A 27414-nucleotide genomic window follows, 5' to 3' on the forward strand; every position below is an offset into this window, starting at 1 on the left:
ATCAAAATGAAGAAATCGAAGTCAGTATAGATGGGAAGGATTCATTCGAACTGGGAGTGGGTAAAAAGCCCTGTACAGATGACACCCTCCTTTCTGACCTGTGCAAACGAAGTGGAGGGAATCAGTTCAGCCCTTTGCTTTCGCGGAGTGGGCACCAGGTGGCAGTGTGACCCAGCTGGCCACAGCAGAAGGCAGGCAGGAGAAAGGGAGACACTGAAGGAGAGTTTGAAGCACTCTCAACAGACATTTGTGGTTTTGGTTTAGCATTTTTGGAAGATCTGTCTGAAGAGAGTCTCAACTCCCACCTGCGGATCTCTGCTGGACTGCCATAGACAGAAAAAGGTCTTTCCCATCCCCTCCTGTCTGCTCCTTTTAACTGGCGTTTTATTTATTTATTTCGAGCCATACGGCTCTGGGCTGTTTACATATCACATCATGGGGGAATTACATGGAACATTGCAACAAACATAACAAAGGTTGCTGGGGAATGAGTTGGGCACCTTCTGCATGCCAAGCAGGGGCTCTGCCACTTGAGTCACCATCTTCCCCCTCAAGCAGGGCTTTGTGAGTCCCCCTCAAGCAGGACTTCCACTGAATCAGGACCCCCCCCCCCATCCTTCCATGTATCAGCATCAGCCTCGTCTACTCAGATTCTCCGGGGTTTACCCCATCATCCCTTTTCAACTTGAGATGCTGCCGGGGATTGAACCAGGGACCTGCTGCATGCCAGGCAGAGGCTCCGTGCTGGGTTGCAGCCCCTTCCCTCCCTGTGCTAAAGAGCAGTTAGGATGACCGAAATGTGTTTAGCACCATAGACAGGTCTTTTCAGGGGAGCGGATTCATTGACGGATGTATGATCACATGTAGGCATGCTTTAATGAAAAAAGAACCCAGTTTGACTCCGGCAGGGACACCTTTAAGACCAGCACACTTCCTCAGAGACAATGAAATGAAGAAGAGTTGGTACTTATATGTCCCTTTTCTCTACCTGAAGGAGTCTCAAAGCGGCTTCCAGTTGCCTTCCCTTCCTCTCCCCACAACAGACACCCTGTGGGGTGGGTGAGGCTGACAGAGCCCTGAGATTACTGAAGAAGAAGAAGAGTTGGTACTTATATGCCGCTTTTCTCTACCCGAAGGAGTCTCCAAGTGGCTTCCATTCGCCGTCCCTTTCCTCTCCCCACAGCAGACGCCCTGTGAGGGAGGTGGGGCTGAGAGAGCCCTGAGAAAGACTGTTCTGTGAGGACAGCTCTAACAGGACTGTGATTAGCACAAGGCCACCCAGCTGGCTGCATGTGGGGGAGCAGGGACTCAAACCCGGCTCGCCAGATTAGAAGCCCCTTCTCTTCACCACTACGCAACGCTGGCCCTTCAGCTTGGTGTGGAGGTTACTGATCCGCAAGGGTGAGCAGAAAATTAGCATGCAGCATAAAAAAGATGTTGAACAGATTTAAGGACCAAACAGGAATCTTAATTTATAAGGCTGCCATTTGTTCAGGTTTAATTTTGTGGCGAGGGGGAAACACAGTGATGGAGATAAATATGTCAAAATTGGAGATTGATGGGTTGATGTACCCTTAACTGGGGAATGCTGAGAGTAATGACTGGAGCCCCTGCCATGGTGCTCCATCCCTCTCCCCTCGAGCATGCTGGTGAATTCACAGGCCAAGGTCTCCCAGCCAGCTGCCATGGCACACTCAACCCCGACGCTCCCAGATTCTGGGCTGGCACTTTCACCATCACACCACCTCGGCTCTCCCTCCCGCATGGGGGTCTCCTCTGACGAAGTGTGCATGCACATGAAGGTTTAACCCCAGAATTAAACTGGGGTGTCCCTGGGCTCTGCTGCTGCTTCAGGGGTTTTTCAAGGTCTAAGGACTCTGTGCTGCATGGTCTTGTCTGGGGTCAGCTGGACACAAGTGGCCATCCTTGGGAGCCCATCCTGACTATTTGGCCCCAGGTCGGTTGTTTTTCGCTCTGCCTTCTGCAGAGCTGACCGGTCACTCTATAGCCCCCCCCCTCCCCCAGCACAGCCTCGGCCTTCCCTGGCGGCCTCAGGGGCTCCCCATTTCTCCCTGCAGGGTTTCAGAGGCGCCTCCTAGGCCTCAAATCTCTTCTTCAGTTCTGACACCCTGGCTTGGGTCAAAGTCCTGGCGGCCAAAGGGTGGCGGGGAGGGCTGGTGACCCGTCTGGCCATTAAGCCGGTCTCCTGTGCCACAAAGCCCGTGCTCATGGAGCATTTTGCCTCGAGCGATGCTCCGGGGGATGGGGCATCGGGGCCCCCGAGGGCCGGCAGCTCTGCCTTCAGGAGGGGCTTGGCTACTGGGGCAGCAGGCACCTCACCCACCCTTGATGGCTGTTCAGCCTCCTCCCCTGCATGGAGCTCTGTTGCATCGCCACTAAAACCAGGAGCCTCAGGCTTGGCGTTACAGGCCTGTGGATCCTGGGAGGGCTCTGAATCCGCTTCTTCCTGCCGGGGAACGGCTTCGTGCTCAGGGCCCGGACTCTCCTGGATCTCACAGATGCCGTGACTGCTGGATGCAGCTGTGGTCGTTGCCAGCAAAGCCCCCGGCGTATCCCCTTCCTCCAGAGGGGCCGGGGGCACAGCGTCCTCAAGAGAAGCGCTCTCATCCTCCTGATCCTCCGACAGCGTTTCGTGCAGGGTCTCCTCGCTGGGTCCCAGCTGCAACAGGCAAGACGAGTTGGGTGTGTGGTTGGGGGGGGGGTAAGTTACCCTCCTTAGCCGCTGCAGTGCTGCATGGCTGGAAGGGGAACCCGGCTGAGGCCCTGACTTTGGAGGGTCCCTTCTACCTGGGCATAGAAGCTCTGGTCCTCCAGGTTGGAGAAGTCCAGGCTGCGCGTCCCGAAAAGAGGCCGTCCCGCTCGGCTGGGCTCCAGGAAGCTTAGCGTCTCGAAGATCTCTCCCAAGAGGTCGATCCCGCCCGGTTCAAGGAAGTCTGGATCCAGATCTTCACCTCCAACTGGGAAGTCGTCCGGGTCCGAGGGGAAATCTGGGGGAGGTGGGCTGGAAGAGGCGGGAAGATCCACAAGGGGAAAAAATGCATTTGGAGAAACACACAAAAAGACCACAAGGTATCCTGGGAAGAGGGCATGGGGGAGGTGGGGCAGAGGACACCTTTAAAAAAAAAACAATATTAACATGTGTCCATATATATGTGGACAGGAGTGCCAACTTCCAGGTGGGGCAGGGAGATCTCCCAGAATTCGAACGGATTTCCAGACAACAGAGAACAGTTTGACGGACAGAAACAGTGGCTCTGTAGAGTGGGGTCATCAGCAGGGGTAGTCAACCTGTGGTACTCCAGATGTTCATGGACTACAATTCCCACGAGCCCCTGCCAGCGTTTGCTGGCAGGGGCTCGTGGGAATTGTAGTCCATGAACATCTGGAGGACCACAGGTTGACTACCCCTGGTCTACAGCATTATGCCAAGGGTGGCCAGACCTGGGTTAGGAAATCCCTGCAGATTTTCGGGGTGGATCTTGGGGAGGCTGGGGCCTGGAGAGAGGGGGGATTTCAATGGTGTATAAATGCCAGAGGGAGCCCCTTCTAAAGCGGCCATTTCCTCCAGGGAAACTGATCTTTTTCATCTGGAGAGGGACCGTAACAGTGGGCAATCTCCAGCTGTCCCCTGGAGTTTGGCAACGGTAATTCTACTTCCTCTGAGGTGCCTCCCCAAACCCATAAAATAGAACACGTAAAATTGCATAAACCCCAAATTTAAGAACACAATTTGGGGCTGTTTTTAGGACCAAACATGGTCCTAAATAAAACTTTCTTCTTCTGCGTCCTAAAAATTGACACCGAGGGGGCCAGAAACACCTCATTGGGTAGCTTGTCCTCTAATCATGGGGCTGCCACCAAAAAGGCCCTGCCTTGTGGGTCCTCCAGGTAAGTTTCTTTGACCGGTGGAGGACTCATGAGGGCCTCTCTCTGAGAATTCCCAGGCAGGAAACCCTCAATCCCACACCATGTCGGGCTTCACAACCAAGAACCTGACAGTCTAAGCAGGGGCTGGACAGATCCTTCTCCTGGATGCTCTTGAGCAGCGGGTGGGACTAGATGGCCTGTAGGGCCCCTTCCCACTCTAGGATTCTATGATTCTCAGCAAAGTTGTAGTTGAGCAGCAAACGGCATCGGGGGGGGGGGGGGGCAGCCCATTTGCTTGGGGCACCATACCTGTGGGCCTGAATTTCTGAAGAACTGGTCTGTCTTTGCGGCCGCCGCGGACGAGACTAGAAAGGGAAAGAGAGCGTGTTAGACAATCCCTTCGACTCGACATCTTTCAGGGGTCTGTTCCCTTTTGATACGTTCCCCACCCAAATCGGAGTCCCACGGTGGGGGTTGCAGAATCATATAGATTCCGGAAGGCAGCTCTGTCCGTCTGCAGGAGCGGAATTAGATTTGAGTCCACGAGCACCTGAGAGAGACTGCCCAGATTTTTTTTTTGTGGGGGAGTGGGGTGGAATAAGTTTACAAGGGACCAAGCCCTATGAAGATAGGTTGAGGGACTTGGGAATGTTCAGCCTGGAGAAAAGGAGGTTGAGAGGGGACATGATAGCCCTCTTTAAGTATTTGAAAGGTGGTCACTTGGAGGAGGGCAGGATGCTGTTTCTGCTGGCTGCAGAGGAGAGGACACGCAGTAATGGGTTTAAACTACAAGTACAACGATATAGGCTAGATATCAGGAAAAAAATGTTCACAGTCAGAGTAGTTCAGCAGTGGAATAGGCTGCCTAAGGAGGTGGTGAGCTCCCCCTCACTGGAAGTCTTCAAGCAAAGGTTGGATACACACTTTTCTTGGATGCTTTAGGATGCTCTGGGCTGATCCTGCATTGAGCAGGGGGTTGGACTAGATGGCCTGTTGATTCTATGATGTTATACCCCACTGAGGTCCCTCCCCTCCCCTTCCCAAACCTCAGGCTCCACCCCCAAAGTCTCCAGGCATTCCCCAACCCAAGGCTGGCGACCCTAGGCCAAGCAACCATTGTAGGAGGAAGACTCACAGTAACTTAGTGTTATGCAGCCGTGGACTCCAGGCCAGTCGCCTTCCTAAAGAATCACAGAACCCTAGAGTGGGAAGGGGTAATAGAGGCCATCCAGTCCCACCCCCTGCTCAGTGCAGGATCAGCCTCAAGCATCCAGGAGAAGGACCTGTCCAGCCACTGCTTGAAGACCCCCAGTGAGGGGGAGCTCCCCACCTCCTTAGGCTGCCCCTTCCACTGCTGGACTAGACTGAATATGAAATCCCCCCTCCCCCCATATATAGCCAATATCACGTAGTTTAGAGCCATTCCTGCAGGTCCTCTTCTCTGCTGCCAGCAGGAACCTTTCCCTGCCCTCCTCCAAGGGACAGCCTTTCAGATACTCCAAGAGAGCCCTCCTGCCCCCCTCTCCTCCTCCTCTCCCCCATTCCCCAGCCCCCCAGCCTTTCCTTGGCCTTGCAAATCCCCGGCCTCCGTCTCTGCCTCTGGGTTTTCCACCCCTGCTTCTTCCGTACCTTGCCAAAGTGCTGAGTGATGGGCAGCCGACTCTGCAGGCTCTCAGACTGGCTGCTCCGGGTGGCCTGGATGGGGCTTGAAATCTCCTCACAGGGCAGGGAATCCCCTCCCAGTGGGTGCTGGTCCACACCGGGGTCCTAGCGGAGATAGGGGTGATGTTGAATGCAGCCTCTCCTCCCCTCCCCGGAGAGTCAAAGCCAGATAATGCACTTTCAGTCCACTTCCCCATGCACTTTAGCAATCATATTTAGCAAGCAGGTTTTGTCATTTCCTGCTGGGAAACCCAGTTGCAAAACCCATTGAAAGTGGGAGGGAAGTCTGACGGGAAAGCACTCAAAGAAGACGGTGAAAGCCCGTCTTCTGGATCCTCGCTCCTAAGCAACTGAGCAGCTAACTGAGTCAAGGATGCCATTGGGGAGATAACATATTTTCACCTTATAGGGGACATGAAATCAGGGGCTCTGGACAGATTGGGCTGACGGTCTCAAATCTAGTCCTCCTACTGGGGCAGTTGAAACACTGAAAAGCCAACATGGACAATGCACCAACGCGCATGTTCAATCCACTTTGAGTGCACGGCTGCAACTGGATACTGCTGTGTGAAACGGCCAGATCCACGAGCACATCGTCGCTGGACTGAGGAAAATGTTGGAGGGGGAGGGGAGGGGAAGGGGGATGCCTCACCTTATCCGCCCGGTGGCTCCGCATATTCCTCAGCCCCATTTTAGCCTGGACTTTGGCCTAGAGAAATGTGGACAGGAAGGGGCACGAATGATGCTCAAAGGAATACATTTTAAAGAAGGAAGAAAAAGACTCCCCACCCAGGCAAAATAGATTAACATTTCAGTCCCAAACTCCTTGAAAGGAGCACCTGGGAATGGGGGAATGGACTTTCAGTTGCCAACCTCCAGGTTCTTCAGAGGGTCTTCTCAGGGGAAGGCCTCGGCCTCTCTGCCCTGTGGCTGGCCCTGCAGAGGAACTGGCTGGCCCCTGGGTGAGACGGGAGGCTGGACTGGAGGGACCCTCCCTGGCCTGACCCAGCAGGGCTCTTCTGAGGGTCTTCTCAGGGGAAGGCCTCGGACTCTCTGCCCTGTGGCTGGCCCTGCAGAGGAACTGGCTGGCCCCTGGGTGAGACGGGAGGCTGGACTGGAGGGACCCTCCCTGGCCTGACCCAGCAGGGCTCTTCAGAGGGTCTTCTCAGGGGAAGGCCTCGGCCTCTCTGCCCTGTGGCCGGCCCTGCAGAGGAACTGGCTGGCCCCTGGGTGAGACGGGAGGCTGGACTGGATGGGCCCTCCCTGGCCTGACCCAGCAGGGCTCTTCTGAGGGTCTTCTCAGGGGAAGGCCTCGGGCTCTCTGCCCTGTGGCTGGCCCTGCAGAGTAACTGGCTGGCCCCTGGGTGAGAAGGGAGGCTGGACTGGAGGGACCCTCCCTGGCCTGACCCAGCAGGGCTCTTCTGAGGGTCTTCTCAGGGGAAGGCCTCGGCCTCTCTGCCCTGTGGCTGGCCCTGCAGAGGAACTGGCTGGACCCTGGGTGAGACAGGAGGCTGGACTGGAGGGACCCTCCCTGGCCTGACCCAGCAGGGCTCTCCTGAGGGTCTTAGGAAGGCCTCGGCCTCTCTGCCCTGTGGCTGGCCCTGCAGAGGAACTGGCTGGCCCCTGGGTGAGAGGGGAGGCTGGACTGGAGGGACCCTCCCTGGCCTGACCCAGCAGGGCTCTTCTGAGGGTCTTCTCAGGGGAAGGCCTCGGCCTCTCTGCCCTGTGGCTGGCCCTGCGGAGGAACTGCCTGGTCCCTGTAGAAGGGGAAACTGGACTGGAGGAACCCTCCCTGGCCTACCCAGCAGGGCTCTTCTGATACTCTTATGAAGGCCTCGGCCTCTCTGCCCTGTGGCTGGCCCTGCAGAGGAACTCGCTGGCCCCTGGGTGAGACGGGAGGCTGGACTGGAGGGACCCTCCCTGGCCTGACCCAGCAGGGCTCTTCTGAGGGTCTTCTCAGGGGAAGGCCTCGGCCTCTCTGCCCTGTGGCTGGCCCTGCAGAGGAACTGGCTGGCCCCTGGGTGAGATGGGAGGCTGGACTGGAGGGACCCTCCCTGGCCTGACCCAGCAGGGCTCTTCTGAGGGTCTTCTCAGGGGAAGGCCTCGGCCTCTCTGCCCTGTGGCTGGCCCTGCAGAGGAACTGGCTGGCCCCTGGGTGAGACGGGAGGCTGGACTGGAGGGACCCTCCCTGGCCTGACCCAGCAGGGCTCTTCTGAGGGTCTTCTCAGGGGAAGGCCTCGGCCTCTCTGCCCTGTGGCTGGCCCTGCAGAGGAACTGGCTGGCCCCTGGGGGAGACGGGAGGCTGGACTGGAGGGACCCTCCCTGGCCTGACCCAGCAGGGCTCTTCTGAGGGTCTTCTCAGGGGAAGGCCTCGGCCTCTCTGCCCTGTGGCTGGCCCTGCAGAGGAACTGGCTGGCCCCTGGGTGAGACGGGAGGCTGGACTGGACGGACCTCCACTGGTCTGACCCAGCAGAGCTCTTCAGGTGTTGTTATCAGGGGAAGGCCTTGGCCTCTCTGCCCTATGGCTGGCCCTCCAGAGGAACTGGCTGGCCCCTGGGGGAGACGGGAGGCTGGACTGGAGGGACCCTCCCTGGCCTGACCCAGCAGAGCTCTTCAGGTGTTGTTATCAGGGGAAGGCCTCAGCCTCTCTGCCCTGTGGCTGGCCCTGCAGAGGAACTGGCTGGCCCCTGGGGGAGACGGGAGGCTGGACTGGAGGGACCCTCCCTGGCCTGACCCAGCAGGGCTCTTCTGAGGGTCTTCTCAGGGGAAGGCCTCGGCCTCTCTGCCCTGTGGCTGGCCCCTGGGTGAGATGGGAGGCTGGACTGGAGGGACCCTCCCTGGCCTGACCCAGCAGGGCTCTTCTGAGAGCAGCATGTCCTGGGCTATTATTTCTGCACTTTCCTGAGCCAGCCTGTGGTCTGGGAAACAGGAGCAGGAGCAGTGGCTTGCCTTCTTCCCCAAAAAGCAGAGGGGATAGTGAAGCCCACTGGCCCATTGCTGGCTACAGACAATAATCGCTCAAGGGTCTTACATATTGGTACGCGCTCCGGACAGCGGGATTGGCCTTGTTTTTCACCGAGGTGATCAGGGCTCCTCCACCTTTCTGGGGGGAAAAAAACAAAACACAAATGACAGGTCTGTTGTCGGGTTACCAACGTCATGGCGGTGGCTGGAGATCTCCCTCAATCAGAATTCATCTCCAGTTCCCCCAAAGAAAATGGCTTCTTCAGGGGCAGAACCAGTTGAAGCCCCTCCCCTATCGAAGTCCCGTCCTCCCCAGACTTCACCTCCAGCCCTGAGCTGGCAACCCTGAGCAATAAAGAGGCCCAAAGGCATCACCCGGGAGATTATGCTCCTCAAATGCTGCCAGCCTGAAGATCTCCCAAATTATTACCGAGATCAGTTTCCATGGAGGATGAACCCCATGACAGTGTACCCTACGGGGGGTGGGGCTCCCCTTCCCAAATGCCATCCCTTCCAGACTCTACCTTCCAAAGCCCCCCACCTGAAGCCAGCAATCCTTCTCTCCTGGTGTCCTTGCTTACTACTTTGATTGTATACATTGACTGAAAGGGGCAGAAAGAGTTAAAGGAGGACATGGATGTCAAACAGGGCCATTTTGTCGTTGGCTCCTCTTCCCATGGCAGCCATTTTGTGATTGGTGCCTCTTCCCTCGGTGGCCATTTTGTGGTTAGCTCTTCTTCGCATGGCAGCCATTTTGTGATTGGTGCCTTTTTCAATGACAGCCATTTTGTGGCTGCATCCACCACCCGGTGTCAGAATTCCAAGGCTTCCTACAGATGCCTACAGGCTCCAAAAGATGGGGGACATTTCTCCTCCCTGTCAATCCCTTCTCAAAACACAATCTATACCCCAGACCTATACCTATACCCAAGCTCATTCACGGTGACAACAACAATAAAGACAGGTTCAGAATTCATTGGGAGGACCAGATATGCAACGATTCTTCTCGGCAAGGGGCCAAGCTCTTACCTTCAGGTTCTTCACCCACAGCTGGTAGGAATGAATGTTACCTGTGGAGGAACAGGGCACAGGTGAGGCCCCATGAAGGGCGGGGCCTCTCTTTGGCTTTCTAGAAACCTCACAGAAGCTGGGGCCTGGGGTTTTCTACTCAGGTTAGCTGACCTACAAAGATAAGCCCCCTGGTAGCTCCGTGAGGATGCTTCAAAAGCATCCCTTGTTAAAGGTGTGCCTAAAACCCAGTACTTTTGGGGGTTCAGCTATACTGAACTTGAAAAATATCCATATTCCCTGCTATTCCAGAATCCCAGTACTGGTATGGTCCTAGGATTTGGTAAATAATCGGGAATGCTGAATTTTTGGCTCCATGAGCCCGAGGTGTTTAAAGGGACTGAGATCCCTTAAACTGCCTGCAACTCAGATGACACTCCAAGCTGAGGCAATTAAAGAGCTCTCAGCTGGCTCCTGTTACCTTCAGCTCAGTTGCACAGTCTGGAGGGGGGGGGGGTAAAGGATATACTCGTCTGTTGAGCCTGAAAACCACACTGCCAGTTTACAACAAATAAGCTCCACTTTCTTGTGAGTCTTGGGTTTGACGGCCTTTGTGTCTCTACAATACACCTTTGCAGAGAAATGAAACAAGGTGGGGTTGCCCGTTACCTGGGGACAGGCATCTGCTGATCTCCTGCTCAAAGAGGTCGCTGAAGTCCTCTCCTGCATTCAGTTTCTCCAAGCGGTCGTCGATGAACTGAGAAACGCAGGCCGGTGTGTGAGCAAGGGTGTGCTAGCAGGGGGCACGGCCCCCAGCAGAGGAGGGCAGCGGGACCCTGGGAACGGAAACTCCCCCCCCCCATACCTGCTTGAAGAGCTGCAGGTGTGTGGCCCTCTGCAGAAAGGTGTGCAAGGAGCTGGATCCATGCTTCAGGAAGCTTTCTTGGCAAAAGGAGATGGGCTGTCCCTGGAGAGAGAGGAGGAGGGCAGGGAGTGAAATTTGGGTGTCCACAACGAGGCCTGGAGGCGCAACACACAAGATCCCAGGCTGTCACGCTGGTCCAAAAACAAATTGGAAAGTAGAAGATCTCCAGGCCTTACCTGGAGGTTGGCAACCCTACCTGGAGGGATATTCATGGTGTAAAAGCCTCCTCCTTCTGAAAATCCACTGCAAGTCCAAGAGAATTCCAGTCCCCACCGGGAGGTTGGCAACCCTACTGGTAGAGTTGCCAACCTCCCGGTGGGGACTGGAGTTCTCTTGGACTTGCAGTGGATTTTCAGAAGGAGGAGGCTTTTACACCATGAATATCCCTCCACTTGTTGAACCCCCTGCTTTTATCCAGCCTCTCATTTTGGCTGGTCCCTCAGACCCGGCCTGTGTGATGCCAGCAGCCCAGGAGGGCATTGTGCCGGTGCTAGCTGCACGGAGCTGCTCAATTCGAGTCTAGTAGCAAGATTTGGGAGTCAAGACCATCCCATGCTCAAAAAGGGAACCTTCCAATCCAGCCACTTTCTCCAGGGGAACAGATGCCGGGAGATCTCCAGCCACCACCTGGAGCATGGCAACCCTGGCTCGATGGCATGAACACCCTGCTGGGGTCCCTCCCAAGGCTTATTCCCAAACCTCCTGGATGTTAACGCTGATCCCCCCCCTCATTCCACCCATACCAGATGATGCGCTGTCAATCCAACAGGTAGAGCAAAGGGGAGATGCCCCTGGAGAGCCAAAGTGCTCACCGGTCCGTACACCAGGGCCAGGCGGTAACTGCCAAAAAGCAGGGCCTGGGCCCGCAGGAAGGCTCGGGCAACTCCATCCCCGGTAGCCGCGGACTGCTTCTTCAGCTGGTACTTCAGGAAGGAGACCTGATGAGGGGAGAGGCGGAGGAAGGAGCTCAGCCTCCGTGGTGGGGCTTTCCACGCAGGGTCCCCGAGGGGCCCTCAGCCACAGCGCCCGTTTTGTGCGCCAATCCCAGAAACACAGCCGGACCTCAGTGCTACGATGGCTTCTCCCAGAGAGTGGAACCCACTGCTTTGGCTCTGCCATACGATAAACGCTTTTTGAACTTGTCAGATTTCCCTGCAAACCTAAGGGGTCCCCCAAATTTGCAGAAAAATCTGCATAGGTTAAGCGTGGCCCCCATCTGCAGGTTTAGCTGTCTGCAGATGGAGTCCTCACTTGAGAAATAGATATTTAGGTTAAAGTCCCTCCCCTCCCCCAAACTCTCCCTCTCCAGGTTCCACCCGCAAAATCTCCAGGAATTCCCCCATTAATCCACATGAGGTCCACCTGGCCTCGACCTTTTCGGGGCCTTTTCGATCCTGGCCCCTACCTGTGGAACGAGCTCTCGGAGGAACTGAGGACCCTGCCGGAACTAACTCAGTTTCGCATGGCCTGCAAGATGGAGCTCTTCCGCCAGGTGTTTGGTCGGGGCTAGGGCAAGGAAGATCTTCTTGGACCCCCCTCCCAGCACCCAGCCTGAGGCATTGGGTCGAGATGGGCCTGTGGAGCCAGGGATTTTCTGGGGGTGGGTTTGATTTTTGTTGTTAGACGTTTTGCTTTGTATTTCATTGTGTTTTACTTGTTGCAAGCCGTCTGGCCCGAGAGCGGCGGTTAATAATTGTAATAAATAAAGGAAATAAAATTTTAAAAATAGGCCTGTTTGCCGCCTTGTGGACCCTGATTGGGTGGAAAGGAGGCATAAAAACGTTTTAAGGACATCAAGAAGGGAACCGGCCGGGAGGATATCAAGATATCTGCTGTGAAATGAGCATGTCATGAAAAGCATACGAACGACGTCACTGGGGAGCTGGTCGAGGTCCTGGAAGGGCGACTCCAGCGTGTTGCTGTCGATGTTCAGGATGACCACGTCTTCCAGGGCCTTGCTTCTCACTCTCTAGAGGGACCCGAGAGAAATGAGAGATTAAAAGCAGCCCCGGTCTGAAGGAGGCAGCGCTTCGCCCGCTCTTGAGCTCTTTGGGCTCTCCCCAGCTGCAGCTGAGTGGATTCAAAGTGGAGACAGCGGCATTTAAGGGGCACCCTCCAATCTGTCTGCAGAACCCTGGCACCAACTTGGCCGTGGATTTCATATGGTTATCTGCTTCCTGTGTGTAACTCTGCCTTACGATAAATAAATAACAAGTCTTAGATAAAAGGTCATGGCAACCAAAAACAAAATAAGGAACCAAAAAGGTTCCAGGCACAATTTGAACATTTTTAATTGAACAAATGTTTTTTTTTTCTAGAGCTCCCTCACTTTTGCATCCTTTGAGCTTGAGTCCCAGGACAAGAAGAAGAAGAGCTGGTATTCATACCCTGCTTTTCACTACCCAAAGGAGCCTCAAAGCAGCTTACAGTCCCCTTTCCCTTCCTCTTCCCACAACAGACACCCTGTGAGGTAGGTGAGACTGTGAGAGCTCTGAGGGAACTGTTGTGTGAGGACAGCTCTAACAGGACTGTGACTAGCCCAAGGTCACCCAGGGGAGGAGTGGGGGAATCAAACCCGGCTTGCCAGATTGGAGGACGTTGCTGTTAACCACTACACCAAGTTGGCCCAACAACCCTCGGGCCCTTTCGCTGACCGGCCCCAACACCAAATAGCCTGCTTCACGACAAATGGTATGGGGTTGCCAACTAACCTCCAGGAGGCTGGAGTGGACTCCGATGAGGTACGGCATCGGAGCACTGCAGAGGAAAGAGAGGGGATGAGCTGGGGGCGGGTCCAGGTTTCACGCCCTCGACATGACTTGGAGACCAGAAACGACGAAGGCTGGAGGTTAAAGCAGGAAGTGCCAAAGCAGGGCTGCAGCTTAGCACCAAGCAGACAAAAGTAACAGCGACTGAAGTGGGTCGCGGGAGGAGAGTTTTATGGATTGCTCACCAGCAGTAGTCCAGGAGGTGCGGGGGCAGGGCAGGGATGTAGATGTGCTGCCAGTGCATGGGATACAGCATGGCGGTGGAGGCTTGCACACAAGCTGTGAGCTGCAAGGAGAGAAAGGGGGCAGGACATTCACTAAGACTCCCTTTGGAAGACGCGGGACACCATGCCTGGCTGCTGCCCAGCAAACAACAAGAGTTGGGGTTAAGCGGGTGCTGGTCACAGCAGCGGGTAGATCAATTTCCTCCACCACATGATGATGACATCACTTCCAGTCCAGTGCTACCTGGAAGTGACATCATCAGACAGCGGTGACGATGACTATAGCCTCCTCTTCCACCAGCTTGCTTCCGCCCACCAACCAGCAGAGCACTGGTGGCCAGCAATAGTTGGGTGTTTGCCCACCTTGACCAGGCCTCTGGCAAGCCTTCAGGTGCCCCATCTCTAATGCTGCCCTTTAGCACTCTGAAGCAGAGATGTATATGAATTGCTTCACAAGCAAACATAATTCTGCATGAACTTGAACCAGTTTGGAGCCTCCAAACATGTACCTGACTTTTGTCAAGTTCAGCTGCTTGTGCCATTTAAACCTAACAGCTTGTTTGGTTGAAATGGCTGCCAGCCATTTAAATCTAACATCCAAGAGGGTCTGCCCGTTAGCTGTTAGGTTTAAATGGCTGCAAACCATTAAATTGGTCAGTTTCTCTCTGATGCTTCTGGTCAATTTTGTGCTCCGTTGTTAGGCAGAAATGGCTGCGAGCCACTTCTAAGCAGGGGGAAGCAAAATGGCGACTTAAATGGCTTGCGGCCATTGAACCCTTCTTGGTTTATTTCCTCCTTTGTTCTGAGTTGCAACAAGGGGGATCCGAACTTGCCAGTTCGGAGCATTTCTGGCTCAGTTCAGGTTTCAGTTCCAGAGCCACCCCAATCCCCAAACCGGACCGGAATTTTTAGGTTCATTCCCATCCCTCCTTTAGAGTGTTCAAATCTCCTCATCTAGTGTTTATACCAGAACTTTCTGCTATAGGGTGGCACCTAAGATAGCTAGAAACTACAAAAATGGCTAATGACAAGACCATTATCAAATCAAATGAAACAAATCCACTTAACAGGGTCTGGTTGTACAATCTTAACAAGGTCTGGTTGTCGTCCTTACAACGACGGGAAAAAGTGGATCAGCCTTAGGCTTCTCCGCTCTGGGTTGGGGGTGGAGACTGAAGAGGGCGGGGTTTGGGGAGGGGCTTCAGCCGGGCCTCAGTCATTCATTTGTTATTCGATTTTTTAAGTAGCCCACCAACCCAAAGAGTCTCGCAGCGACTTACATTAAAACCATATAAATACGTTGAAAATAACATGAAAACAGATCACAAGGTATAAAATATTAACATTAACACGCTAAACCATTAAAATATGCACATAGTGCCATACCACTAACAAAAACCAATCCCAGATATGTGAATTACCCTCCAAAGGCCAACCTAAGTGATTCAGTTCTGCACGTCCGGAAGGACACGAGTGTCATCCGAGAGTGAATTTTCAAGGTCAGGGCCACAACTCAGAAGGCCCTTCTGCTGAGGCCAGCTAACCGAATCATCCTAAGGCCAGGCACCCACAATAGCCCCCTAGAACAAATGCTGGCAGGGGCTCATGGGAATTGTAGTCCATGGACATCTGAAGGACCACCGTTTGACTACCCCTGCCCTAGAGGATGACCAAACAGAGCAGGGGGTGTAATGGGAGAGGCGGTCCCATAGCTGTGATGGTCCATTGTCCAAATCTGCTTCTAGCACCTTCCCCCAGCACAGGAGATGTGGGAGACCTCCTTGGCTCCTCCCTTTCCCCACCCCCCCTTACCGTGCTGAGCTTGCTGGAGGTGAGCAGAATCCGTCTCTCATGCAGCAAGCTTGCGTACAGCCACAGCATGTTGTTTACGTCCACGGCCACCACGAACTCAGTTAAGTTCCTCTGCAGGAGGGGAGAGCGGGAAAAGATGGCTCTGAATGCTCCCCCTTTCTCCCTTCTGCCTTCAGGGCCCGGGTCAGCCAACCAGCCCCTGGGTGCCCATGAGCTCTGGGAAGGCCCACTGCTGACAGCACCCCTTCCCACACTCCCTGGTGCTACTGGGGGAAAAAAGTGCTGCTGCTGACAGCTCGGGCTGGGCAAAACCACAGGAGCTGGAGTTGCTGGGCTCAGCAGCCAGCTGCAGCAGGGAGGGAAGAAGCTAGAAATAAATGCAACATGCCCATGTCACCCGGAACTGGAAGTGATGTGGGCAGGTCGGGGGTGTTGGGAGGGCACTCTGGTTTGTGGACAATACCTTCATGGAAGAATTAGCTTCTACCATAGAGTTGTGCCAGAAAACCAGAGTGTCCCCCCTCTGACATCACCAATGTGCTCACGTCATTTCTGAGTGGCGTAAGAGCATTGCATTTATTTCAGCTGCAACCGGGGAGATGCGATTGCCAGGAAAGCTGCCTAGGCAAAGTCTATCACACACACACACACACACACAGCCCGCCCCACCACAAAGGCCCGCCGCGCAATCCCCGTGACTTACGCTTTCTGGGATGGTGGGCAGTTTGCTGTGGTCAGGGCCAATGAAGTAAGAAGCCTGGAGGGGCAAAGAAAAGAGGCTGCAACCCTGATTTGTCCAAAGGGGCCAAGTCTCTCCTGGTGGCCGCCGGAGCCGGAGGCGTCAATAGCCATTCGCTGAGTGGCAAGATTAGTCGGGAGGAGAGGCTGCTTCCCCAGGAGACGTGAAAGGCAAGGAGCTTAGTTTTTTTAGTCTGTGCAGGAGAAGAAGGTGGCCGAGCTCTGAGGCAGGGACTGCTCCGCTCCGCAGGGGAGGCAGGGGAGGGAAAGCACGTTCTGTTCTTGCTGTCCTAACATTAAAAATAAGCTCTTTGCAAAGAGAAAGTTGTGAACCTTTTGCCCTGAGCTCTGCCTTCTCATTCCCCTCGCTTGTAAGCTCCCGTTTCCTCGGGGATTCTTTCCTGTTCGGTTTGATATGACACTGACATTTCCGGCATATCTCCTTGAAGGCTTCTATGCCTATTAGGGGTGTAATATTGAATCGACCACTAGAGGGTGCAAAACACATGCAGAAGAACCCAAAACCCTCCTGGAAGAAGCCGGAACGTACAAGGGAGGAAAACAAGAAGGCAGAAAAGCCCATCCCGAAAACATACGGATAGATTTTTGCATGGGGAAGCGTTCCAAAATAGCTTTTCCCTCCAACCTCCTGCCGCAAGCAGTGTGGTTCAGTCTACTGCCACACAACTTTACCAGCTCTTTCCGTTGCACAGGGAGCTGAAGTCTAGGCGGGCAGAAGTCAGAGCAGCCGGACATCACACAGGTGAGTGGAGGAGGGGACATAGAGCTGAGAACCACGGAGCCTTCGGCCGTACGTCAGATTCCTCACTCACCGATGCTGACCCAGGGTCCGGAACCTCGCTCCAGTCTTGGGGTTGTGCGTTTAGATCCTTCCCGGTGGTAATTTTCAATTTGGTCACCTTTGGGTCCTTGCAGGACAATAAGTAGTTTAAGAAAGGACCCCCGGAAAGGTGAGATAGACCTTCTGAGCAGTTGGCGAAACACGCAGCACAATGGAGAGATTGTGTTGGGAAGCACAGTGTTTTCCGTTCTATGTTTTCCGTGGAAAGCCTCCCTCTCAAATTAGTCCAAGGTCTTCTTAAATGTTTTGCTTAGAAAAATCCCCTGCCTCTCTGACCTCAGATGCTCCCCAGGTAAAGGCCAAACTAGGTGTTTGTTTATTGACTTCATTTACAGCCCCTCCTTTCTCCCCAACATGATCCCAAAGCAGTTTACATCATTCTCCTCTTCTATATTCTTTCCTCATAACAACCCTGTAAGGTAGGTTAGACTGTGTGTGACTAACCAAGGTCATCCAGTGAGTTTCCATTCCTGAATCGGGATTCGAACCCAGTTCTCCTAGGTTCTAGTCCAACTAACCGCTACACCATGCTGGCTCTCCAGCACAACTGGAGCAGCCATGCTTGCTGTTCATGGGGTCACACTTTCCCCCCGATTCGCATCAGGCACCCAGTTGGGAGGTAGGGGTCTGATTTCCGGAAGAGGTGAGCATGAACTGCTAGCGCCTCCCTGTCGGCTGACACTTCCTGGAGCATGTCAAGAGTTTTTAGAAAGTGGGAGGAACCAGGCGGGGCTTTTCCCCAGCAGGACTTCTGATTGGACACTGGAGATTTGATTGACTGTGCAGATTTGCTTTAGCCACAGCTCAAGCTGCCTCTACAAGTAGGTTTCTACAGGTCTGAGAAGGGCATACTTACAAATTCAAGGCTGACCGGGCTGTTGAATTTCGGCACAGTATGAAGGTACAGCATGGACAGGAATTCATCCAGCTCAGCAAACTACGGGAGAAGAGAACGACAAAGGTTTGTCTTACATCCTTGGGTTCAGAAGGAAACACGGACACCAGTAAGGATATGCGCTCTTTATTCATTCCCTGGCATGGTACAAGCGGACATGAAACTGAACCAACCTCCTCCACGCCCCGAACAACCCCAATTTATATATATAGGCGAACACAGGGCTGCAGACACAACAGTTTGTGGGGAAAGGAGGCAGGGGGATTCCAGGGAGGGGGAAGCTGACCCACCAGGGTGGAAGCAGACCCAGGCCTCGCCCGGCTCTCACCTGCTCTTTGGCTAAGTGGTCCGCCACATTGTTCAGGATCTTGTAGAAAACTTCAAACCAAGGCAAGTAACTGCAAGAAACAGCACGGACAGTTAAGGAGAGCCAGGGAGGCACAGCAGTTAAAATGTCAGGCTAGAATCTGAAAGACCCAGGTTCGAATCCCCACACGCCCTGGAAGCTGGCTGGGTGGCTTTAAGCCACTTACTCTCTGCCTAACCCACCTTCCAGGGTTGTTGTGAAGATAAAACGGACAAGAGAAGAAGAAAGTGAAGCTGCTTGGGGTCCACATTACAGTGAAAGGCAGGATATAAATAGAAAACATTTACAAAAATGAAATCTGTGGAGGAAGGGCACATATTCGGTGCGAAAAGACTTTCCAAAAAAGAGCTTTCTCTGCCCCTGGAACAGAGTTACCCACTCCAGCTTGGAATACCCCTGGAGTCTTGTGATGGTTCCTCGGACAGGGTGACATCTGGGAAGGGGAGGGATATAATCCCCTGAGGCTGCCATTTCCTCCGGGTAAACTGACCTCTGGAATTGCTGTTGACAGAGTTTAAATCCACAAGAGAAGCAAAGCACCAGATGCTTAAAGCAAGAGGACAGCAATATTTGGAGTAGAAAAAGGAGAGGATGGAGAGACCTAGCAAACTGTTCAGTTCTGCGTCTTCGTTCTGCTCAACTGCTGTTCTGGAGGCAAGCAGAGAGGAAGTATGCTCCAGAAGAAAAAGAGCTGGCTTTTATATCCCGCTCTTGACTACCCGAAGGAGTCTCAAAGCGGCTTCTGAGCACCTTTCCCTTCCTCTCCCGGCAAAAGACACCATTTGAGGTAAGAGAGGCTGAGAGAGCTCTGAGAGAACTGCTCAGGGAGAACAGCTCTAAGAGCGTGACTAGCCCAAGGTCACCCAGCTGACTGCATGTGGAGGAGCGGGGAATCAAAGCCGGCACTCCAGATTAGAGGGCACTGCCCTCAACCACGACACCTGGCTGGCTCAAAGAACAAGAAACCTCCAAAGAGAATATTTGAAAAAGCCTCAGGAAGTTTTGATTCTGACTGTGCTAAAGACGCCCCCTGCAGGAGATGCTGTGGAATCCTGCACACGACAGGCCTCGCATATTCCATCTGCCTGGTGATCAGTCCTCATTCCGGATATCCAGGCCCCGCCTGGAGGTTGGCAACACTTGTCTGGAACGCTACTTCCAGTCAGTTTGCGAAGAAGGCTTCTAGTGGTGATGAGAAACGTTAGGATTTTTTTGCTTTAGGATGCTCTGGGCTGATCCTGCGTTGAGCAGGGGGTCGGACTAGATGGCCTCTATGGCCCCTTCCAACTCTAGGATTCTATGATTCTATGATTCTATGATTCTATGAGAAACCCGGTCCCAGAAAGAGATCACAGGGGACCTGTCCTACCTGAGGATGCAGAGGCAGGTGCGGAAGCCCTTGGCCAGTCGGCAGAAGCCGAAGCGCTGTTTCCCTTCCAGGTCCGTGAGTCCAAAGGTGAAATGCTGGACTGCAGGGCTCTCCTTAACCCTGGGCAGGAAGCAGGGGGGGGGATATTTGGGTGGGGAAGAGGAGAGCAGCAGAGAAGAGAAAATGACCAAGAGTTCTGGGCAGAATAATACTATGCAGCATCTAAGCTGCCTTGGCCAGCCCCACTTTGCACCTGTCTTTTGGGGGGCTTTCCTGCCCCAAATGCCCCCTGGAAGGGCCACACGGCTGCTGACGCAAGGGGTTGTGCTGGAAACGCGCCAGTGTGTAGCTGCAGTTCGGCTGGGACTTTAGGGAAGCAGGGGCAGGACTGCCCCGTGCCGGCATAAGGAGTAACTTGAAATAAGGAGCGACTTGGAGTAAGTAGGTAGTAACTCCAAGGTCAGTCTGTTCCCTGAGCCGATTCAGTCCCCCAACCCCTGAGAGTGTGCTGTTCGTTTCTTAGATTTAGCACACTTATTCTGACATAAACCTTTGTGAGCAACAGTGTGGCCAGATCTGTGCAATTGTCTCCCAAACTGGTGGACAGAATATGCAGGAGCTTTTCCCAGCCATGGCACCTGGGTGACCATGTGAGCAACCTTGGAGCATTATGAAGCATGTGCAGATCAGAGACAAGGCGGCTCAAGGCAAACACAGAAATATTCAGGCGGATAATTCTCTCCCCCCACCCCCAAAGGACTCCTTCTACCCCCATTTTTCTTCTGGGGGAAAAATTGAGAAATTGTGGGAAACACTGGGGGGGGGGTAAACCCCCTGTCATTTTTTTTCTCTTTAGGAATGAATGTCAAGTCTTTTAAAGAACCATTAGGAGAATTCTATATGTTCAGTTGAAAATGATGCATTTTATGTTTAGATGGGAAATGAAGGAGTCCTGGTTCTTCCCCTAAATGACCCTTTTTTGGGCTTAATCCACCTGCACTAGGGGAAAAAAAACATCTAGTTCTCCTTGGCTTCGAAGTGTCCAACCCTGCTCCGTCTCCAGTGCATCCACCCTGAGATTCCGAAGATAAGACGGGATACGAATTCCAAAAAAGGGAAACCAGCGTGAGGGTTGCTGCTGGCTGCGTACCTCTCCACATCGAAAGGGAAGCAGAATTTGGGCAGCACCTGGATGGCCTCCTGCGGGAAGAGAAAAGGGCCCTTGGTTATTGGGGCCCTCCGGACACCCGGCTGAGCAGAGCGGATCTGACCCGGGCATCTTGAAACAGTGGACTGAAAGCGTGGCTGGAGACACATTAGGGCGGGGGTAGTCAAACTGCGGCCCTCCAGATGTCCATGGACTACAATTCCCAGGAGCCCCCTGCCAGCAAATGCTGGCAGGGGGCTCCTGGGAATTGTAGTCCATGGACATCTGGAGGGCCGCAGTTTGACTACCCCTGCATTAGGGGATCAGCTCCTCTGCATAAAATGGCTCCTTTGGGGGCTAGGCTGTGAAATTATGCCCCACTGAGGTCCTTCCCCGATGCCCATCTTCCCCACACTTCACCTTCCCATCGTGTGTGAAAACCATAGAGATTTGGAAAATTCCTAGAGTGCTTCTGCAGCTTCCCTTTTGCATATGCAGCCAGCTCCACCCCGAAAGCTCCCAGGGGCTGGTGGCCGACAGCTGTCAACCCTCTCTTGAACAGCGGCAAAGGGAGGCCTTGGCGTGACCCTCACGATCACTACGCCCCCCACAAAAACCTTGTTGCCCCGTCATGGATGTAAATCAATCAAATTATAAATACATAAAAATAAATAAAAGCGGTGAATCCCCAAAGTGGAGATCCTGTGCCTGGAGCTCCCACAGCTGTTCATGTTGTAAAGGGAAGGTCTGAAGCAGGGATCCACTGAGATCCACTGAGGTCCAGGGTGGTTTCCCCGGCTTGCCCAGGCCCCACGGCTGCTCTTCACCCCTGGGAGAGAGGCACGAGGTCCAGGGATGGCCCTGCGAAAGAAGACAGACCTGGTCATCAAACTCCAGAGGGAACTGCCTGAGCACCTGGGAACCTGCAGAGAAAGAGAGAGAATGAGGAGAGGTCATTGTAGAAGACACAGATTGACCAATTCCACCCCAAGGACCCCGCGCCGGAGCAGAGCTTGTTGGGACTGACCAGAGACTCCTCAGTGGATCGTTTAACCCTTGATGTTTAGGAAGGCGCGTTTATAAAGGGAAGAGGGCCACAGGCTAGGTCACCCTTTCCTATAGGCATCATCCTGCCCATAATGCACTGCTGTCTGCTTAGAATCATAGAATCATAGAATCATAGAATCATAGAGTTGGAAGGGGCCATACAGGCCATCTAGTCCAACCCCCTGCTCAACGCAGGATTAGCCCTAAGCATCCTAAAGCATCCAAGAAAAGTGTGTATCCAACCTTTGCTTGAAGACTTCCAGTGAGGGGGCACTCACCACCTCCTTAGGCAGCCTATTCCACTGCTGAACGACTCTGACTGAGAAAAACTTTTTCCTGATATCTAGCCTATATCGTTGTATTTGAAGTTTAAACCCATTACTGTGTGTCCTCTCCTCTGCAGCCAGCAGAAACAGCATCCTGCCCTCCTCCAAGTGACAACCTTTCAAATACTTAAAGAGGGCTATCATGTCCCCTCTCAACCTCCTTTTCTCCAGGCTGAACATTCCCAAGTCCCTCAACCTATCTTCATAGGGCTTGGTCCCTTGGCCCCAGATCATCTTCGTCGCTCTCCTCTGTACCCTTTCAATTTTATCGATGTCCTTCTTGAAGTGAGGCCTCCAGAACTGCACACAGTACTCCAGGTGTGGTCTGACCAGTGCCGTATACAATGGGACTATGACATCTTGTGATTTTGATGTGATGCCTCTGTTGATACAGCCCAAAATGGCATTTGCCTTTTTTACCGCTGCATCACACTGCCTGCTCATGTTTAGTTTACAATCCACAAGTACCCCAAGGTCTCGTTCACACACAGTGCTACCTAGAAGCGTATCCCCCATCCAGTAGGCATGCTTTTCATTTTTCTGACCCAGATGCAGAACTTTACACTTATCTTTATTAAATTGCATCTTGTTCTCATTTGCCCATTTTTCCATTGTGTTCAGATCTCGTTGAACTCTGTCTCTATCTTCCGGAGTATTTGCCAGTCCTCCCAATTTGGTGTCATCTGCAAACTTGATGAGTAGTCCCTCCACCCCCTCATCTAGATCATTAATAAATATGTTAAAAAGTACCGGGCCGAGCACCGAACCCTGAGGTACCCCGCTACTCACCTCTCTCCAGTCTGATGAAACACCATTGACAACAACTCTTTGAGTGCGGTTCTCTAACCAATTCCCTATCCACCTAACGATCTGAAAATCCAGATTGCAGTCCTTCAACTTCTGTGGCTTCAATTTTCTTTTCTGCCTTGCTTCTTAGTTTTGCCACCTGGTCTACCTGCCTGGCTCCCTGCAGGGACCCTCGATGATTTTGGAGCCCCTGGCCCCCTTTAGAGGTCTGACACTACCTTTTAAAGCTCAACCCCTTCCCAATTTGCATAGGGAATTTACCGTGGAATACTTCTGCCAAATGTCACACCAACCCCTACGGCTGATTGGAGGGGAATGGCGAATGATGGAGGGGGCCCAGCCCCATTTTGCCCCACCGGGGCTTTGAATGTGTCTCACACTGACAGGCTAAAGCAGGGCTGGCCAAACTGTGGCTCTCCAGATGTCCATGGACTACAATACCCATGAGCCCCTGCCAGCACGACAGGGGCTCATGGGTATTGTAGTCCATGGGCATCTGGAGAGTCACAGTTTGGCCACCCCTGGCCTAAAGGAAGGCAGCCTTTCATTTCTCTACCCTGTTTCAGGGGCTTCCTTGGTCTTTGCAGCAGCTCCGTCCCTGAAATTGCAGCCTGTCAAAATCCAAGTTCCACGCCGTGACTTCCTTCTTGGCTGTCATTATTTATGCACACCCAGGAAGGAAGGACGCAAGCAAGAGCTGATGCAAGAACTCATACTGCCTGGGCTGTGACAGGGAGGGGGGCAGGTCTTGCATGCGTGTTTCTGATTTCCTTGGATAGCCCGGCTTGGGCAGCGATTTCCGTTTACCCTAATTTCCTTATTTTGGCTGCAGTGCTAACAGGGATCCCACTGCCAAGTCAAACCATCACGGTGTGACACACGCACACACACACACACAAAACACACTCCAGGGCTGACAGGGAGCAGGGGTGGGGGAGAGGGCACCGAGCTGAGGGCGTGACCGGCTCACAGCCACAAGCAGGGCGGCCCAGTTGCCCAGCAGCTGCTGTTGAAAGGATGGTGTGACATCACTTCTCGGTCCAACCAGGAAGTGATGTCATTGCTTGGACACCACCCAGGCTGCCAGTTGGGGTTGCGGAAGGCAGCTGACCTCTGTGGTCTGGGGAATGGCTGTCATTCTGGTAGATTGTCTAGGAGCTTGGCCACCCAACCATCAGATAAATCTCAGCTTTTCTCAACACCAGCCAGCCAGAGGGTTCCAGGAAGTGCACCAAGAGGCCACAAATCCTCCTTTTGGGGGCTAAACTGCTTCAGGACATGGAGGCTCTATCGGCTGGTGACTAACAGAAAAGCAATATGCCCACTGTCATTGGGAAGCTCGAAGCTGTTTCCACGTTCTGTGTCGGGTGGCCAAACGGTGGCTCTCCAAAGGTCCGTGGACTACAATTCCCATGAGCCCCTTCCCTATCTGCATAGAGAACTTAGCGTGGGAAGACTTCTTACAGATTTCACAGATTTCAAAGAATGGCGAATGATGGAGGAGACCCATTCCACTTTTGCCCTGACAGGGCTTTGAATGAGTCTCACACTGACAGCCTAAATCAGGAATGGCCAAACGGTGGCTCGCTGGATGTCCATGGACTACAATACCCATGAGCCCCTGCCAACACGTCCATGGACATCTGGAGAGCCACTGTTTGGCCAGCCCTAGAGAGGGAAACAGAACCTCTCCCTGTCTGCTGCAGACGGGCCAATGCGCAATTAGTTCATCGATCGCTTCCCTTTTTAGCTTGCCCTTCCCCCGAGAGGATCAATGCCTTCTGCATCACTCTCTCCCATCCTCTTTGGCCAGGACAGACGCAGAAAACTCACCACAATCCTCCGATGTCGGGCAGCCAGCTTCCACAAAGAGGTCAAATATCTTCGGGGGATTTTCCCTGGGGGGTTGAGAATAACCAGGGGACTCAGAATAGTCTGGGGGTCAGAGTAGCAAGGGCTGGGGAAAGGCTGCCAACAGCTGGTTGGGAAATTCATGGAGATTTGGGGGGCGGAGTCTGAAGAGGGGACTAAAGCTTTGGAGTCCCCCCTCCCAAGCAGCCCTTTCCTCCAGGGGAACTGATCTCTGCAGTCTGGAGAGGAGCTGGAATTCCAGGGGATCCCCAGGCCCCACCTGGAGGCTGGCATCCCTGACCCTCAGCGGGGTCCAAGGCCACAGAGTCCCCCCTCCCAAGCAGCCCTTTTCTCCAGGGAACTGATCTCTGCAGTCTGGAGAGGAGCTGGAATTCCGGGGGATCCCCAGGCCCCACCTGGAGGCTGGCATCCCTGACCCTCAGTGGGGTCCAAGGCCACAGAGTCCCCTCTCCCAAGCAGCCCTTTTCTCCAGGGAACTGATCTCTGCAGTCTGGAGAGGAGCTGGAATTCCAGGGGATCCCCAGGCCCCACCTGGAGGCTGGCATCCCTGACCCTCAGCGGGGTCCAAGGCCACAGAGTCCCCCCTCCCAAGCAGCCCTTTTCTCCAGGGAACTGATCTCTGCAGTCTGGAGAGGAGCTGGAATTCCGGGGGATCCCCAGGCCCCACCTGGAGGCTGGCATCCCTGACCCTCAGTGGGGTCCAAGGGCACAGAGTCCCCCCTCCCAAGCAGCCCTTTCCTCCAGGGGAACTGAGCTCTGCAGTCTGAAGAGGAGCTGGAATTCCAGGGGATCCCCAGGCCCCACCTGGAGGCTGGCATCCCTGACCCTCAGTGGGGTCCAAGGGCACAGAGTCCCCCCTCCCAAGCAGCCCTTTCCTCCAGGGGAACTGATCTCTGCAGTCTGGAGAGGAGCTGGAATTCCAGGGGATCCCCAGGCCCCACCTGGAGGCTGGCATCCCTGACCCTCAGGGGGGTCCAAGGCCACAGAGTCCCCCTCCCAAGCAGCCCTTTCCTCCAGGGGAACTGATCTCTGCAGTCTGGAGAGGAGCTGGAATTTCGGGGGATCCCCAGGTCCCACCTGGAGGCTGGCATCCCTGACCCTCAATGGGGTCCAAGGCCACAGAGTCCCCCCTCCCAAGCAGCCCTTTCCTCCAGGGGAACTGATCTCTGCAGTCTGGAGAGGAGCCGGAATTTCGGGGGATCCCCAGGCCCCACCTGGAGGCTGGCATCCCTGACCCTCCGTGGGGTCCAAGGCCACAGAGTGCCCCTCCCCCTGGAGGCTGTCACCCCTGTGGCTGCCCCACCTTAGGGCACGCTGATGCCAGTCCTGCCATGCAGATTTCAGGGCGGAAGTGCTCTGGTTAATTCTGCCAATGGTCCCCTTTGCAGCCGCTGCTATTTCCTGGTTCTGGCGGAAGCCCAGCTGCTGAGTCCCTGCACACAACTTCCACGGATGCTTCCTTGGCCAAAGTGCAGGCTCTGTGGGGAGTCCTCCGTCCCCCCTAAGGCAGCTGAGTCTCAGCCAGCATCCAGGCTGTCTCTTGGGACAGAGATATGGTCGGGGAAGCCAGACAGTTCCGTGCCTCCAGGAAGCGTTACCTGGGGAGCGCATCCCTCAAATCTCTGGCAAGGTCCCATTTCTCAGGTTTCCTTCCAGTGCTTCCGCTTTAACTTTCCCCCAGCCAGAAAGCATGGTGGGCCAATACGGGGCACCCCCTGTGGCTCACGGCGCCGTCTCTAAGGGGGCTCACCTGATTCGCGACCCCATGGTCCCCCTGGGCTCCTTCCGTCCGTCACATCATCGGCCCGTGGAAGCCCCAAACCGGACTGCCTTCCTTTCCTTCTGCACAGAAGAGGGCTGAGAACTGGAAGCGAGGTCTGTCGTTGTGTTTGGTGCATTTCAAAAAATGTATTTCCTGTGTGGCTTCTTGTGAGAGGAAGTGCGGGGCCTGGTCGGGCCTTGGCTGTGTGGCATGTTGGGGGTGGGGAGAAAGGTGGCTCATTTTTCCGCCTTTCTGTGAAGATCACGGCGGGCCAAGCAGAGTTCGGGATCGACTCAGAGCTCCAGCACTCTCCACGGATGCTGTTCTCTTGGGCTGTTCTCTCTGCTGGAACAGGCAAGGTCTGTCATGTGCATGATGCAACGGTATGAAAAGAATATCCTGCAGGGGGCACTAGAGGAAATGCATATTTCGCATAGTTGGAAGAGGAACATCCTGGGATTTTTCCAGTTATCCCCTCCTGTATCCTGATTGGCTAACGGGAGACTTGACTTCCTTCTTCTTCCTGCTTCCAGAACTGGAGGTGAACAGACTTAATGGCTGCAGGCAGCAGTTAGTTAGCCAGGCCTCTCTCACTCTCCTCGTTCTACACAAAGTTGTTTCTCTTCTAAATAAAACCATTTTTCGCCGTCTGGTGCTCTGCCAATATCTCCAGCCCTCCTCCTGCTCTGTTGGGAAGCACTTTTGAAAAGGGTGAGGACTGTTTTTACAGACTCTCTGCTGGTCAGAAACTAGCTGGGAGTGCCTTGCCCTGATAGCGCCGGGCTATTCGTGACCTACTAGATCAGGGGTAGTCAAACTGCGGCCCTCCAGATGTCCATGGACTACAATTCCCAGGAGCCCCTGCCAGCATTCGCTGGCAGGGGCTCCTGGGAATTGTAGTCCATGGACATCTGGAGGACCGCAGTGACTACCCCTGTACTAGATGCACCCTTGCCCTCTCAGCTGTCGGC

At 54.1% G+C, this 27414-nt stretch overlaps 1 protein-coding gene across 3 annotated transcripts; it reads right to left on the bottom strand.

The window, feature by feature from the left end:
* Window positions 1-357: 357 nt before the first annotated feature.
* On the bottom strand, window positions 358-26565 carry DENND1C (DENN domain containing 1C). Of its 3 annotated transcripts, XM_077329846.1 has the most exons (23): window positions 26432-26565; window positions 24643-24707; window positions 21509-21552; window positions 20633-20682; window positions 19483-19602; window positions 18075-18144; window positions 17708-17788; window positions 16823-16918; window positions 15955-16008; window positions 15252-15362; window positions 13401-13501; window positions 13159-13204; window positions 12315-12416; window positions 11260-11385; window positions 10388-10489; window positions 10192-10279; window positions 9544-9584; window positions 8582-8653; window positions 6203-6259; window positions 5518-5655; window positions 4198-4253; window positions 2809-3022; window positions 358-2680 (listed from the first exon to the last, which is right to left on the bottom strand). In XM_077329846.1, exons 1-23 carry the CDS (start codon window positions 26446-26448, stop codon window positions 2096-2098), a joined length of 2436 nt encoding a protein of 811 aa, XP_077185961.1. In that variant the 5' UTR covers window positions 26449-26565; the 3' UTR covers window positions 358-2095. The 3 variants fall into 3 exon arrangements, with proteins under 3 accessions (XP_077185961.1, XP_077185963.1, XP_077185964.1); XM_077329848.1 differs by lacking the exon at window positions 16823-16918; XM_077329849.1 differs by lacking the exon at window positions 5518-5655.
* Window positions 26566-27414: the final 849 nt, after the last annotated feature.

Source organism: Paroedura picta, chromosome 3 (assembly GCF_049243985.1).
Source record: "Paroedura picta isolate Pp20150507F chromosome 3, Ppicta_v3.0, whole genome shotgun sequence".
NCBI classification, from domain to species: Eukaryota; Metazoa; Chordata; class Lepidosauria; order Squamata; family Gekkonidae; genus Paroedura; species Paroedura picta.

Coding starts and splice junctions, on each gene's coding strand:
- DENND1C (XM_077329846.1), bottom strand. Junction 21,553..24,642: donor CCCGACATCGGAGGATTGTG/GTGAGTTTTCTG, acceptor CTTTCTCTGCAG/GTTCCCAGGTGCTCAGGCAG. Junction 13,205..13,400: donor CACCTCCTGGACTACTGCTG/GTGAGCAATCCA, acceptor TTTCCTCTGCAG/TGCTCCGATGCCGTACCTCA.